Source organism: Euprymna scolopes, chromosome 4 (assembly GCF_053919585.1).
Source record: "Euprymna scolopes isolate OS-2025 chromosome 4, ASM5391958v1, whole genome shotgun sequence".
NCBI lineage: Eukaryota > Metazoa > Mollusca > Cephalopoda > Sepiida > Sepiolidae > Euprymna > Euprymna scolopes.
This window is the reverse complement of record NC_136485.1, coordinates 178,244,180-178,259,629: the sequence shown is the minus strand read 5'-3', so window position 1 is coordinate 178,259,629 and position 15,450 is coordinate 178,244,180. Positions and strand designations below refer to the sequence as shown.

Below are 15,450 nucleotides of genomic sequence, written 5' to 3'. Positions count from 1 at the left end.
AATTATTATTATAAAGATTATTCATTGAACTTTTGAATAGTCAAGTCGCTGCCTGATGATATCTGTTGTTTGATTGAAACAAGTGGCTATTTGTAGCAGCGGGATGTGAGCATGTTTATATAACAATAAACAAGTATTATCAGCTCTTTTTATTGAGCACTATCTAACAACCTCGTTGAATTCATTAGTCCATTACTTTTGAATATAAAAAAACCCGAGTATATATATATATATATATATATATATATATATATATATATATATATATATATATATATACAGACACACAGACATACACACACACACACACGCACACACACACATACACACACACACATATATATATATATATATATATATATATATATATATATATATATATATATATATATATATATTGCTAGTTCAATATTCACAAGGAAACGTTTCTGTGTAATACTAACTGAGATGGAAATGAGGCAAAACCTATTTTTCGAAATATTTCTTTTTTTCTGTTTTATCAATCGCCATCTTGTTTGTAATTTTGCATGCAAAACGGATTCGATATCTATAAAAGGAAGCTTTCTATCATAAATTAACATCTGGACATTGTATTATCAGTGTTTTATTGTAAATTGTTAGATTAGTGCAGACGTCAGATACATCAACAGAACAAACAGTAGATAAAGATTATATAAATAATGGTAAGTTTTTTTTTATATAAAGCGATATAGCCGAATGTAGATAAAAAAGCATACAAATAAATTCAAGAAGAATAATAACAAAAAAACATATAAATGATGATGCGGAATAAAATACAAGATCGAGAACATAGAAAAAAGCACGAAATGAAATAAAGCTAACGGAAAAAATAAAAAACAGTCAAGCAATATCTCAATCTCGTTTTTTGAAATTGTCTGTGTGTTTGTCTGTGTGTGTACATTTCCCTACTAGAGTACTCTGTCAATTTTCGGTTTACAGACTCAAGATCTTACATAAGGAGTATTGAGATTTGGGAAAATCTTTTTAATCGGTTTTCTGACAGAAATTTGGTTGTCAAGAGGTCAAAGTTTAACGAGTTGACCTTTGAACACTCTACCAAACTCATTCGCCAATAGTGGGAATAAACACTTGAAATTTTAAATGTAACTTGGAAATGGGTTAAACTTTTTATTTTGATTTGAGAAAAAAACAATAACGTTTAAGGGGTCTAAACGTGGGTCAAAGTTAAAAAAATACCTGTTCGGCGTCTTCCAAATTACTCAGACAATTTCTGGTTAAAACATTTGAAATTTCACATAAAGGGTATTCACACATGGCAAGTTCTGAACAGTACATAGGGTCCAAGAAAAGCCGGGTTGAACTGCTAGTATATATATATATATATATATATATATATATATATATATATATATAACAAAAAAAACAAAAAACAAAACAAAAAAAACTAGAATATTCAATCGGAAGTGAATAGAATTTGGAATAGTAAAGTGTGAACTACTAAAGATGAAACATGGAAAACTAGATATATCAGAGGCTATGAAACTCCTCAACCAGATGAAGATGAGGGCGATCGATGAACATTACATAAATATCTTCAGGTTCTTAAAGCAGACACCATAAAAGCTACACAAATGGAAGGGCAGAGAGAGTATCTGAGAAGAACAATGAAACTCTTAGAAACGAAAATATACAATAAGTAACAAACACTATCGCTAATAAGATATTTTGGACCATTCATAGACTGAACTACAGAAGAACTTAGATAACCTGATGAGAAAACGGGGGAGCTAATGGCAATGCGAAATGCATTACACACAAAAGGCGGTGCTAGCCGACTATGTGAAAAGGAACGAAGAAGGAAGAGGACTTATAAACGTAGAAGACCGTCTAAAAGGCACAAAAAGACTTGGAAATGTACATAAGTCAGAAAACAGAAATATTGATCACCACAGAAAGATAGACGCAATTAAAAAACAACAATACAGGAAACATTGAAAACAAAAACAAAAAGACAAGAAAAGAAAAATGGGAGTGAACGATGTACACGAACGATTCATCAAAATAACAAACGGAGAGAATCATGAAAACATCTGGCTGTGGCTAAGAAAAGGACAAATAAACAGAAAAACAGAATCTCTACTAACAGCTGCACAGAATAACACGATTAGAACCCATCGCATGAAAACTAAAATAGATAAAACACAATAAAATAGCAAATGTAAACTCTGTAGGCAAAGAGACGAAACAATAAATCACATAATAAGTAAATGCAGCAAACTAGCCCAATAATAATATAAGGACAGGCACGACAACATGAGGAAAGTTTTGTCAGCTAAAATATGTTATTACAATTTAGTTGACAACTTAGAATAATTACATGTAAAACATCAACCGATTCTTGTAGTAACTTATACTAATGATGTTAGTTAGAAGAGAGATGGTCTTTTTAGGGTACATGAAAATTAGGGAAGTCGGTCGGAGTCGAAAGAGGAAAAGATAAGGTCTTCAGATCGTGATGACAATGTAAAGGGAGGAATCAGAAATGGCGATAGAAAGAATTAATGTCGCAACGTTCCAAACGCGGGAAAAACTATTCTAGAATTAAAAATAGCCGAAAATATAACCCGAGGCTTTATCATCGCGTGGGAAGAATTTTCATTGCAACTTTCCGTCAAACAAGACCAAAGATGAACTGGATATGTTTCCGATTGGCCAGATGTTGAAACCCAAATAAGTGTCCTTTGTGTTGAAAAGATATTTATGCATATTATTGTTCCGTCATAAACTGTAATTAATTGTACATACACACACACAATAAACTCTAGATTAGACGATCAGAACGCTTAGGCGGTCATAGACTAACACATGTATATGCACACTTCATATAGATGACTGACTCGTATATACAAACGTATATATACTCTTATCTAGAAAAGACACGTATACGTCATATACCCTCCGACAATATGTCATACACATAAATGATGCTCACAATTTATTCAGAAAAATTATTATTTAACAGAATTAAAAATTTGCTTTCCTATATTTATTTTCTTTTCGTATCTTACTTATAACGATTTTGGGGAGAGGATTATTAATATGAATAGACACACACACACGTCAGAATTCATCGAAAAATAATGTGCAGATTATATTCATAGTTCATAGTTCATTTATCAACCGAACGATGAAATCTGGCTTTATAGCGAGGCGAATTATATTGTATTCTAGCAGGTGTACCCGGCATTGTCCGCTAGTAAGCATAACGTTAAATTCCTTATATCATATATTTCTTTTTTTCTCTATGCTTTATTTCCTGTATTTCTTTTTAGTATTTTGATATAAACGTTACTTTACCCCCTTTTCCCCTCTTTTTCATATTAAAGGCCGTTACCTTTATTATTCTTACTGACATGTGATGCAACCTGATAAAATTGATTTGGTGATTATGAATCATTCAATAATTTTTCTTACGTACTAAACTTTTGGGTCAATGTTCACTGTTATGCAAACTGAAGACGTCTAAACATTTTCTTAAAAAATGACGATTTTTTATAGATTTTCGGGTATGCTGAGAACAAATCTCGCAGGGAAAATTAGCGCAGACAAATAGTTGTCGAGATATAAATACCTGTATTTTGTTACGTAATTTCTCGAATTTTTTTATTTGGCCGCGATCTTCGTTGTTTTAATGAAATAGTATATTGAGCATCCGCGCACACGCTGCAGTGAGCAGACGATCTGTGTAGTTAACTCAACGCAATTACATGGGGAGGTGGGGGTGTTTATTTCGAAAGCCATTTTTAACATGGGGAGGTGGAGGTTCATTCCGAAAGCAGTTCTTAACATGGACAGGTGGAGGATGTTTATTCCGAAAGACGTTGAATAAACGTTTGAATCTCGCAGACTTTACAAGACACATCGTCTGCGCATGCTCACTATCCCATCTATAATATAAATATTTCATTGGAGCAACAAAGATGGCGGCCAATTCAAACGACTAGAAATTACGATGCATAATACAGGTATTTATATCTCAAAAACAATTTGTCTGCTCTAATTTTTCCTGCGATATTCGTGTTCGGCATAACCGAAAACCTTCACATGTTTTTTGATTTAATGTTGAGGCGTCTTCAGTTGGCGTAACGGTGAACATTGACCAACTTTTGCATAAGCAAGGATCGAATACTGCTGCCATATCTGGGCAGGAGCTGCTAAAAACAGCCTATCCTGCTTTGATAGAGTACAAAATAGACTTCGTGGCTTAGGGGGGATGCCCTTTTCTCTACTCTGCAACCTCTCTCCCACAGAAGAGACGTTGCGAGCCTATCCTTGTTTTATCGTTATTTCCATGGCAGGTGCTCGTCTGTACTCCAATCTCTGGTCCCCCCTCGCCAATCTTTCACGAAAAACACCCGTCTAGCTGAATCCACTGTGAAAAATTTCCCCCACTCTTTATCTGTGCCTAAATCAAAACGTGGATTCCATGAACAAAGCTTCTTTCTTTGAATTGCACGCCCGTGGAACTCTGTTCCATCTGCCTGCTTCCCACCTGACTACAACCTGGATGTCTTCAAGTCCAACGTTAACAAATTCATAATGAACCGCCCCCTTAATTAAACACTTCATCAAATCTCCACACTAACGTACTGTACTTGCAATAACCCTTATCCTTGAGTGGCGTCCGGGCCTTGATAAGTGGTGACCACCGTGTAAAAAAAAAGCAAGATCGCCTGAAGAAGTTTTTAGTTACTTGTAATTGGCTAAGCGAAACATGCTCATGAATGCGCCGCCACCTAGTAATGCTTATGTAAAACAAATAAAAAGTATATATATATATATATATATATATATATATATATATAAACATATATTTATATATATATATGTGTGTGTGTGTGTGTGTGTGTAAAAGTAATTTAACCGTCGTTGACTCTGCTTCAAATCGCTTTTTCGTAAATTTTACTCACTTTAATTACCAAAAATTATAAATAAAAAATATTTAATAACGTGCAATCCGATCAAAATAAATTTTAGTTGTTTTTTTACACAGGCATCACCACATTATCAAGGCCAAGAGGCCACTCGAGGATAAGGGTGAAAGAGTGTACAGTAGACAATTGGACAATATAGTAATCATTAGTAATGGAAATTCAGTAAATTTGTTAACTTATATGGAACGGCTCATCAAGAACTTATTTACGTTAGACTTGAAGACAACCATATTGTAGTCAGCCGGAAAGCAGGAAAACGGAAGACAATTCAACAGGCGTACAGTTCCAAGAAAGAAGCTTTGTTCATGGAATCTACGTTTGGGTTTAGACACAGATAAAGTGGGGCGAATAGTGTTTTCAGCTAGACGAGTGTTTCTTGTGAAAGTTTGGCGAGGGGGGACCATAGACTGAAGCTCAGTCAAACACTTTACATGAAAATAACGATACATCAGAGACAAACTCGCAACATCTCTTCTGTGAGATAGAGGTTGCAGGGAAGAGAAAATGGCATCTCCTACGAGGCTACGAAGTCTATTTTGAACTATATCAAGGCAAAACAAGTCCTTTCTATCAGCTCCTGTCCATATGTGGCAACAGTATTCCATCCTTGGACGTACCTGGCTCTTATATAGATAGAAAATTGCATCAGCAGTGAGATATCTACTGGATCGATAGAAAGATCCCACCATTTTATCAGCGGCCTTGGCAACAGATTTGATGTACGTGTTCTATTTCAGATCAGGAGTAACGGTCAAGCCCAGAAGCTTGTCAAAACTTGAAGCCTCCTGAAGACGAAAGCCATTCATTTCAATTGATGTCAGATGTGGATCAGAATGTTGATGATGTAAAGAGAGAAGCTTGGTTTTAGATGCATTAAAAGTAACCAGCCACTCCTTTCCCCATTGTACCACGTGCTCAAGATCAGAGGAGAGAGAATCGAAGTTTACTGTCTTAGATGTGCTATTATAAATGGTAGTGTCATCAGCATAAATGTCTACAAATGATGTAAGGTTGTGATTTGGAAGATCATTAATGTAGATCAGGAAAAGAGTTGGGCCCAGGATGGACCTCTGAGGGATTCCAGCATTAATACTGTGGGCTTCTGATTTTTGCCCATCAACTTCTACTCTTATTAGTTGTTTAAAAATATCATAAAAATGTCGAATGTGAACTCGTATTTTTTTCTAACAACACATCACACTTTACAACTTGTGCAAAACTAGAGAACACCATTAAGAAACAAATATTTTATATCATATATACTTAATAGACAAGAGGAGAGATATAACAAATGTTCGTACAAGACTAACGGTCGTAAAAACGATGAGTTATAAAAGAATCGGCTGTTTAACAGAGCAATCACAGCAGACAAAGAAACAAACAAAAAAGAGAATCATAAAAAAAACACGAGTATATAATAGGTAATCTAAAAGAAATGTACGCGTCAAAGTAGGAAGTCGATTCATAATGAACCGAAGTACTAAGGAAAACAAAATAATATCACTTCCGGCCATTATGGCGACTGTGTATATGATAAGGTCGGCCAAGTTGATGGATTTATTGTTATCTTTTTGAATTGTCAAAGAAAAACAAATGAATGAGAATGAATAGAACCGTTTTATCTCCGTATATTTCTATATAACTAGCGGGTCACCCGGTGTTGCCCGGTCGTAAAGTCTGCTTAAATATAATAGATTAGTTAATGTAGATTACGTATTTATTATTAGAAAGACAATTCTTAATCGATTATTATATTGAACCTAATATATGGTAGTGAGGTCAAAACTCAATATATATACGACTTTGGTATCCTCAGCTAGAATCGAAACCAAGACATAGAACTCTCCACCCTCAATCCTTAGCCTCTATACCACGTCCCCCCACACACATACACACACACACACATATATATAAATAAGGAAATAAAATTTAAAAATCTGCATATAAGGAAAAACAGAACTGTTATTATCTGACAAGGAATACTAAATGCAAAATCAAGAAATCCTTAATCGGTTGAGTTTCAAAGAAGCGTTCACTTCCTCAATGTATTCTCCCTTAGACTGTGTAATTATGTTTACCCATAATATAAATATCCAACAAAATTCAGTTTTTATATGTGTGCGTGTTACTTGTTGTCCATGCAGTAAGTCTGATACTAGAGAAGTGTGATTACGTCCGCTACAACTTAACCCAAACCATAAAAGAACACAATTATTTAGTAAAGTAAACATAAACTATTAATTTTAACTCTTTATTATTAAAACCAATAATTGTTTTTTCACTATAGTAAAGCACTTTAACAAAAAAATGTTTAATTGTTAACCCTAACCACTAAGAAAAAAAATTATACTAATTTATTTAGAAGACAGTAGAACTTTATTTAAGTATGATGCTTATCTTACAAACCATACGAGTGCGCTTATAAGTCTGGTCTAGAACCCCGGCGCATAACTTACCTTTTCTAATCTGATTTTTAGTAGAACTTGTAAATTTACTACGTAACCCATCTGGTAGTGAATAACTTTAAAAAGTTTTTTTTAAACACATTGTGCTGAAACACTAGAGCAGGTACAATATGTGAGAATTACTCGAGTAGGCCTTTGTCTGGCCTTTATCCCTGACTAGTCCAACTCCCCTATCTATATTCTTCCACAAGAGCTAATTGTTTTGTTTGCATACAACTTACATTCACTTGACTGATGCTAGTGCACTGAAATATAATTTTTCAATCTTTATCCCTAAGATACAAAACTAAATAATATACAAATTTCCATAAATATTAAAGACCCCTCAGTGTTGATAACAAGCTGAAAAAAACCTAACGTGGTAAAAAAACATCTTTTAAATACCACTGCTTAGGAAGCAATTATTAATATAAAATACATCTGCCATTGCTCAGAGATTTATCCGGCATAACTCCTGTACAAACAGACAAAAGCATATAGAAGCTAGAAAGAAGTAGCAACAGCTAAGAGTAAATATACTGAAACCACCAAGAAACGCATTGAAGCGCAAAAATTAGGAACTCGTGATTTCTGGAAAATCTACAACAGTGTAGTAAATAATGGGCAATCGACAATACCCCCACTATCAAACAATCATGTTGTTGTTTGCACAGCAACTGAGAGAGCTAACATGCTTGGCCGTCAGTTTGCCTCAAACTCTACTTTGGACCTAGCAAGCTATTCTCTACCTAATTTTCGTCTGCGGACAGAAACAACGCTAGATGATCTGAAGATCACGCCTTCCCAAGTACATGATATTATAATTATCATCACAGCTGCGCTATTAAAAAACCGCTCCGCTGAGATCGCTCCTGTTTCTCTAAACTCTTTAAAAAAATGCCGTAACGAATGTTGCTTTCTTGGCTTCTGGAAAACTGCTTCTGTGGTACCAGTTTACAAAAACTGTGGCGAAAGAACTGACCCATTAAACTATCGCCCAATTAGCCTGCTCACTCTTTTCGCCAAAATATTTGAGTTCTTAATTAATCAATCTCTAGTCCACCACCTTACAGCTGCTAAACTTTTGTCAGACCACCAATATGGATTTAGGCAAGCCCATTCTACTGCAGATATTCTAACTGTAATCTCTGAACGTTTATACTAAGCACTAGATAAGGCAGGGTAAGGGAGGACAGTATCCTTAGATATATCTAAGGCTTTTGACAGAGTATGGCACGATGGTCGTCTGATGAAAATAAAATCCTATGGTATTACTGGACGAATACTTAGCATAATTAGATCTTTCTTAAATGAGAGAAGAATCCAGGTTGTTCTCGATGGGTGTACGTCCCCCCCCCCAAATATATAAATGCGGGTGTGTCTCAGGGATCCATCATGGGACCTTTATTATTTCTGATATTCATAAATGACTTACCTGAAAAAATTGTCTCTGAGATGGGTATATTTGCCGACGACACCACGCTCTATAGCAGGGACGTGGGGAAACTAATGAGCACATATCTAAGATAATGGCCGGAACTCTAGAGGAAGACCTTCAGTTTGTAGTGAAATGGGGTCAAAAATGGATGTCAACGTTCAACGCTGCCAAGACAAAGCTTGTTTCCTTTAATAATTGCATGAAACCTTACCAACCATCAATAGGTATAGCTAGAGATATTTTATCTGAGAGCACGTAATTCAAGCTCCTTGGCTTAACGTTTGCATGAGTTGGAATAGATACATCGAGATTATTGCTAAGCTGCTGCCAAGAAGGTGGGCTCTCATTATCGTGCTAGAAAGTTCCTTACGCCTAAAAGTATCTTGCACCTCTACAAAGCCACCATTAGCCCATGTATGGAGTATTGCTGTCACATTTGGGTTGGTACATCTGCTACTAGTCTCTCACTCCTGGACAGGGTCCAAAAGAGAGTCGCCAACCTAATAGGTCCTGAACTGTCATCTAAACTTCAGCCCCTGTCCCAACGACGAAATGTTGCATCCCTCTGCCTGTTTTACAAGTACGTTAATGGTGGATGCTCTGACGACCTATAAGTCCTTGCACCCCCTCGACGAAAATACCGCTGACAAATCCGACAAGTAGTTACGTCCCACCCCTACACAGTCGAGATCCCTAGATGTAAGAAAGCCTTTTACTCTAATAGATTCTTCCCCAGAACTACAGGATTTTGGAATTCTCTTCCGGTTTACTGCTTCCCTAACTGTACTGACATGCAGAAGTTCAAGTTTAATCTGAACAAACATCTTGCTGCTAAACTCCCTACATATTACCCCTGCAACTTAGGTCCCTAATAGTAGCCCCCTACATCAAAGTGGCAACGTGCTTTGTTTGGATTGAAAATGTAATAAAACAAAAAGTATATAAACAATTTAAACAATAAAGTTTACGCATATATGATAAACTTTGAGATACACTCCAATATAGTTTTATTTGCATCTATTCCCTATAATTACATAATATATACATATATGCATATGTGGGTGGCGGAAGATCTGTGGAGATTAGTATTTATGCATGAATAATCAATATAACTTTCAATAAAAGGTATCATCATTATCAATTATCACCAATACTGTTATAAGTAACCCAACACATTTCCCAATTATCCTCTATTTTTAATAATCATTACCGCTGTCATAACAAATGATTATATCGTAGCATAGAAGCTTTATTAATTATGTACATTTTGAGTTTTTCATTATTATATCAACAAAATTGTGAAGACTATAAGGAACAAATAAATAAACAAATAAATATAAAAGTTACGAATATAATGGTAGATATGGTGGTAGGTGAGTAAGGCAAATCGGGAGTGTAGGACGGTAGCAAAAAGCAAAGCATGTTTCTATTTTTTAATGATTTTTACCGGAAGATGATCTGAGATTTTCATTGCAAACTTTTATTAAGATGTATCGCCTGAAAAGATTTCTAGTTACTATAAACAAGCGGACTGAAACATGCTGATGATTGTGTAGCAACACATTACTGCTTATGTAAAACAAAACAAAATATACCTTGTTCTGGTTCGATATTGAGTACTCTTGTATTAATCTCGCTATATTTCACTGGTTACCTAACCTATGAAAAATAGCATCAAATGTTACACACACACACACACACACAAAAATACATATATATATATATATATATATATATATATATATATATATATCAAAAGGAAAATTCAAATTTTGTAAATTAGAATTTGCAATATTTATTTAATATTAGTTAAAACTTAAAATTTCGTTATTGCATGGAGTTTCAAAGAATTGCCCTTAATTTCAGAAGGAAAAATGTTAGCAAAATTACATTTCTAAGCTAACTATCATTTTGCTAGTTAGCACATAAACTGAAAACTTCCAAATGTGAAAGAAGTCATTTTTTTCAGAAATGGTATAGAAATATATGCATCAAAAATATATTCTACATGGAGTTCGGGTAAAAAGAAAAAAACAGCGTAGTCAAATGAAAAATCAATCAGTTACAGGTTGAAAGCGAAAATACAATGGCATAAACGTAACGGTTTATTTTCTGACCTAAATATCTACTTGCAAACATACCTGCGCTTAGCGTGGGACTTTGCTGTACGCTTAGGTACCCGCTTCGCGGTGACTCTTGCAGTAAGTGTCTGTTGTGCGAGCAACTATTGCTTAAGGTTTTAAAATTTTTTAACTATCAAAGAATCAAGATTGGAGGTTGATTTCGATATTTAAATTTTGGCCTATCATTCTAAATTTCATCAAGATAAGTTGAGGAGTGGGAGTGGAGGAAGGTGATCTGATTAAATTTACAAAAGAAGTTGTCCGGCGCCATAGTGGTGACACCGGTCATGGTGGCGAACCGCAACTTGGTTTGCATCATTCTTAGGTGGGTTAGTTCCTGAAGAACTGCACCAAACATGACCTGAACCTTTGACCTTGACCTTAGAAAATGATGTGCGCCTTCTCTGCGTGGGGGACCATCATCATGCCAGGTTTAGTCATGATCACTCCTATAATGTGGACTGAAGGAGAGTATATATTTGACATTAGACCTTAACCTTGAAAAATAGTGTGCACCATCCTTAGGTGGGGGACATAATTACGCCAGGTTTGATCATGATCACTCCAGTGGTGTGGACTGTATGGGAAACAGACGCTACTATATATATATATATATATATATATATATATATATATATGTATATATATGTATATATATATATATAATCTCTTATTTTTTCTTTTATTAATATTGGAATTTTTCCCTTTTCCTTGTACATATTTGTGAATTATTTCTTGATTTCGGCCTTTTGGATAATTTTGGACCACTTTCCAATTACGTGATTTCTTTGGATTTTACTTGTACGAATGGAAATTCAATTAACTTTCTTGGATTTATATTTTTTGGATTTTACCGTCATTGGATTATTTGCCTTTCACCAGACTATCCATTCATGTGAAATCACCTTTTTCTTCACCATATTCCCTCTGCTTCATTTTTTGTTATCAAGTAAGATCTTTGACTTTTACTTGCAGTTTCATCAAATACTTTTGTATGCAAAATCCGATCCCGCATTTTGCTAATTCCTACTCTCTGATTAGAAGGAAAGTATTTCTTCGAAACTCCGCGAATTAAGGACTATCCACTTATCCAGTGCTTCCTTTTCAGATTAAATATGTTTTTAACTCTTTTTCAAAGTGTTTTAACATGTTTTATCAACTGTTTGCTCTTATATATATATATATATATATATATATATATATATATATATATATATTCTAGCAGAGAAACCAGACGTTGTCCGAGATTTGACGATTATCAACCAATTTCCCACTCTCCCATAATTTCATTGCCATTGAAATCGATAATTTTTAAACCAGATCTATGGATTGCCTGATAAAGTTAGCAACCCTGCAGTATACGTGGATAAAGTTCACATGCCTCCCCGCAGTAACCAAGTTCATAATAATTGTAGTCTGCATTGCACTGTACAGAATCTACTGCAAATGTTATTACACAATGCAAAGTAAAGTATATCATCGCTCAATTAATTTTAAATGCGTCGCTGTTTTAGAAAATAACCAACCGTTAATTTTTATTAAATTATTTTTACGTGATGACTTGAATTAAAAGTAAACGTACAAAAATCAAGTATCATGATCAATAGTTGTCTGAAAATAACCCCATTCATTTCGACCGCGCCTTTTTCTTATAAAAGAAACTACAGTTAATTTTATAGCTGGACCTTTTTGCTTTTGCGGTGTTAAAACTTCTGTAATATACTTGTGATGTTAGGTTTTTACAAAGGGTGTTAACTTTGGTCGAAATCAGACTATGACCTTCACCTTCACCGAGGTGAACGATTTATATGACCTTCACCGAGGTGCGCAACTTGACACACAAAAATAAACCGCCTCTTAATCACCTGCTAACACACGCGTCACTGTAACGTCCAATGACAACAACAACCTTCTCACTCGACCTGCCTTTATACCACTATCTCAATCCCTTCTCTTGCGCATGCGCCTGTAGATTCCTTACAACCTCGAGACTTCCGCTTATAAAAACCCAAGTTTTGTTGTCGCGCATGCCTATACAAGGCACAAACACGAGGGCGTTTGTTGTGTTGGTAAGTACTACATTTACTTCTTTTATCGAATATTTTCAGCGGATCTTCGAGTAGCCAATGGACAACCTTTAGGCTGTTCCAACAGATAACCTCAAAATCCTTGCAATGTCATCTAATGTTCTTCTTCAGTGAGACTGAATTAGATCATTGATTGATTCAAACACCTCACTTCTCAAGGCCTTCCATCTCAACTCTACTCAACTGTTCTTTTAAAATTTTGCACACCTATAGATATTTTTCGGCTGAAACATGTGACACCATATATACAGACATGACAGAAAAGTATAAACACTCACAGAAACAGTTTATTTCAAGAAACATAAATTATAAAACAAAATAAAAAATTAATGGTCACAAATTAAATAACTAATACTTGGTTGACATTCCCTTTGCTGTTTTAAATGCTAGGACCCTTGTAGGCATGGCATTGATAAGTTGACGAATATCATTATGACGATTTTCTTGCCATGTCTGAAGCAATAATGCTAAAAGTTCAGGCTTAGAAGATGGATTCTTCTTTTTTTTTTTAGAAAGTTTCATTCTAATATGCCCCAAAGCTTTTCAATTGACGGTGACTTATTAATCCCATTTTGTCCAACCAATGTTGTGTCACCATAGACAAAGAGCTCCGCTGTTTATAAATATGGATTTAACTTCATTTTTACCACTTGGGAATATTGGTTGAAGTCTTTTATGTAATATTGAAACATATTTAGCAGAACTGATGTTTTCTTTCGTACTCCACCAGGTCTGAGCAACCATCACTCCAAATTGCACTCAATACAATAACCGAGAAACCGCCAGACTGAAGTCTTTTAAAAATTTTCTGAGGGAGCCTCCATATCCGTATTCTACCAAAGTCGGGAAAAAATGAAAATCGTGATTCATAAGAGAAAAGGACATTGGTGTTAAAGGTCATAGGTCTCTTCACCATCTCACAAGCCTCTTCTGCGCTTGATGTTGGCAGGATAAGAAAAGCTTTCTTTCTCGCACCTCTACAGTAGTAGCCCAACTTGTGAAGATTGCTATTCTAGAACTGATGCTAGCTTGTGTTTTGCACAGATAATCCTCTTCAACATTACTTTTCACAAGATGCAAGGCCTTTTCAGAGAGGCTGGGGCGACCTAAATGAGATTTTGTGAACTCTCTTTGTTCTCTCTTGTGAATTGTAGAATCACACTATTAAAAGTAGAAAAGGGTATTGAAAATGTTTCTACTGTTTGGCGTTGACTAAGACCACTTTCCTGTTGACCCACGATTCGTGCTTGCAGAAATTCTCATAGGTTTGATGCAACTTTGGATCGTGGCATGCTTCAATCTTGTTGGATGCAATTTTTATGTTCAACTCTATTTCAGTACTGTTCTTATCTTTAAAATATTTAAGCAAGGAAAATATTTACCTTATTGTCTATTCTTTGCTATCATGTCCGTTTACAGTTGATATTTTACTATGAATTTCAAAAACTTGATAACTGACGGCTCTTTAATACTGATCCTCATGATCAGCCATTTTTGTTAATTTTGTTTTTTTTATTGTCATTAATTAGAAAAATAAAATGGTGAAGGACACCCGGGTTTGAACAGGGGATAAATCGATCTGTAGTCGAATTTTCTAGCACTGAACTTTATCTCCAGATGGCAATCAATCTTTTCTTACGAAGTAATGTTTTGCTGAGATTTTATTATTTCCCTTGGTCGGTGTAACGTAAAATATTCCCATGTAAAATTATTTTTTATCTGTGAGAAAGAAAAGACTATTTTCAAGATCGAATTTCTTCGGTTTTCGAAACTTATCGGGTGAATTTATTTACAAAACATACCGAAGAACATTGCCATATATATATATATATATATATATATATATATATATATATATATATATATATATATATATATAATAAATTTTGTGTGAACTGTGCAAAAGATAGCCTCAACCGTTTCGGAACCCATGAGGAAGGAATCACACACACTAAGTAGCTTTTATATCAGAGTGGAGATTTTTTTACTTAATGGAGTGTTTATTTAATGGAGTGTTTATCACAAATAGGAAGCAATTTATCCTTTAGAATGTCGAAACTGTGTTTTAGCTGTTTTGATCTAGCAAAAACATTCAAACAATAACAACAGTAATTTAGGCGTAGTTTTATTTGTTTAATTAAGCTAGCGTATTTTTAGTTTATCACTTAAGCTCCTTTATCTTGCGCAGCATCGCATCAACTAAAATATACGTTCTTTTGTCTTTGCTTTTTGCTGACAATGTTTCATTTCTCTCTTTTACAGGTACGTGTCAAATTTCCAGGGCGCTTTTGCCGGTAAGAATTGTATTTTCTTTTCATTGACCTCAAAGACACCATCATTTTTGTACCGCAAATAAAATATTTTTTCAAGTAACCGTCGACA

General features: G+C 34.8%; 1 protein-coding gene across 3 annotated transcripts in view; it reads left to right on the top strand.

Moving 5' to 3' along the window:
• The window catches only part of LOC145270368 (D(1B) dopamine receptor-like), a 1,085,834-nt gene that overhangs the window by 178,260 nt on the left and 892,124 nt on the right, over positions 1-15,450 (top strand). For all 3 annotated transcript variants that reach the window (XM_080126039.1, XM_080126025.1, XM_080126031.1), the window contains one exon: positions 15,331-15,362. In XM_080126039.1, the coding sequence (XP_079982165.1) occupies positions 15,331-15,362 (32 nt within the window). The remainder of the gene's footprint in view (positions 1-15,330; positions 15,363-15,450) is intronic.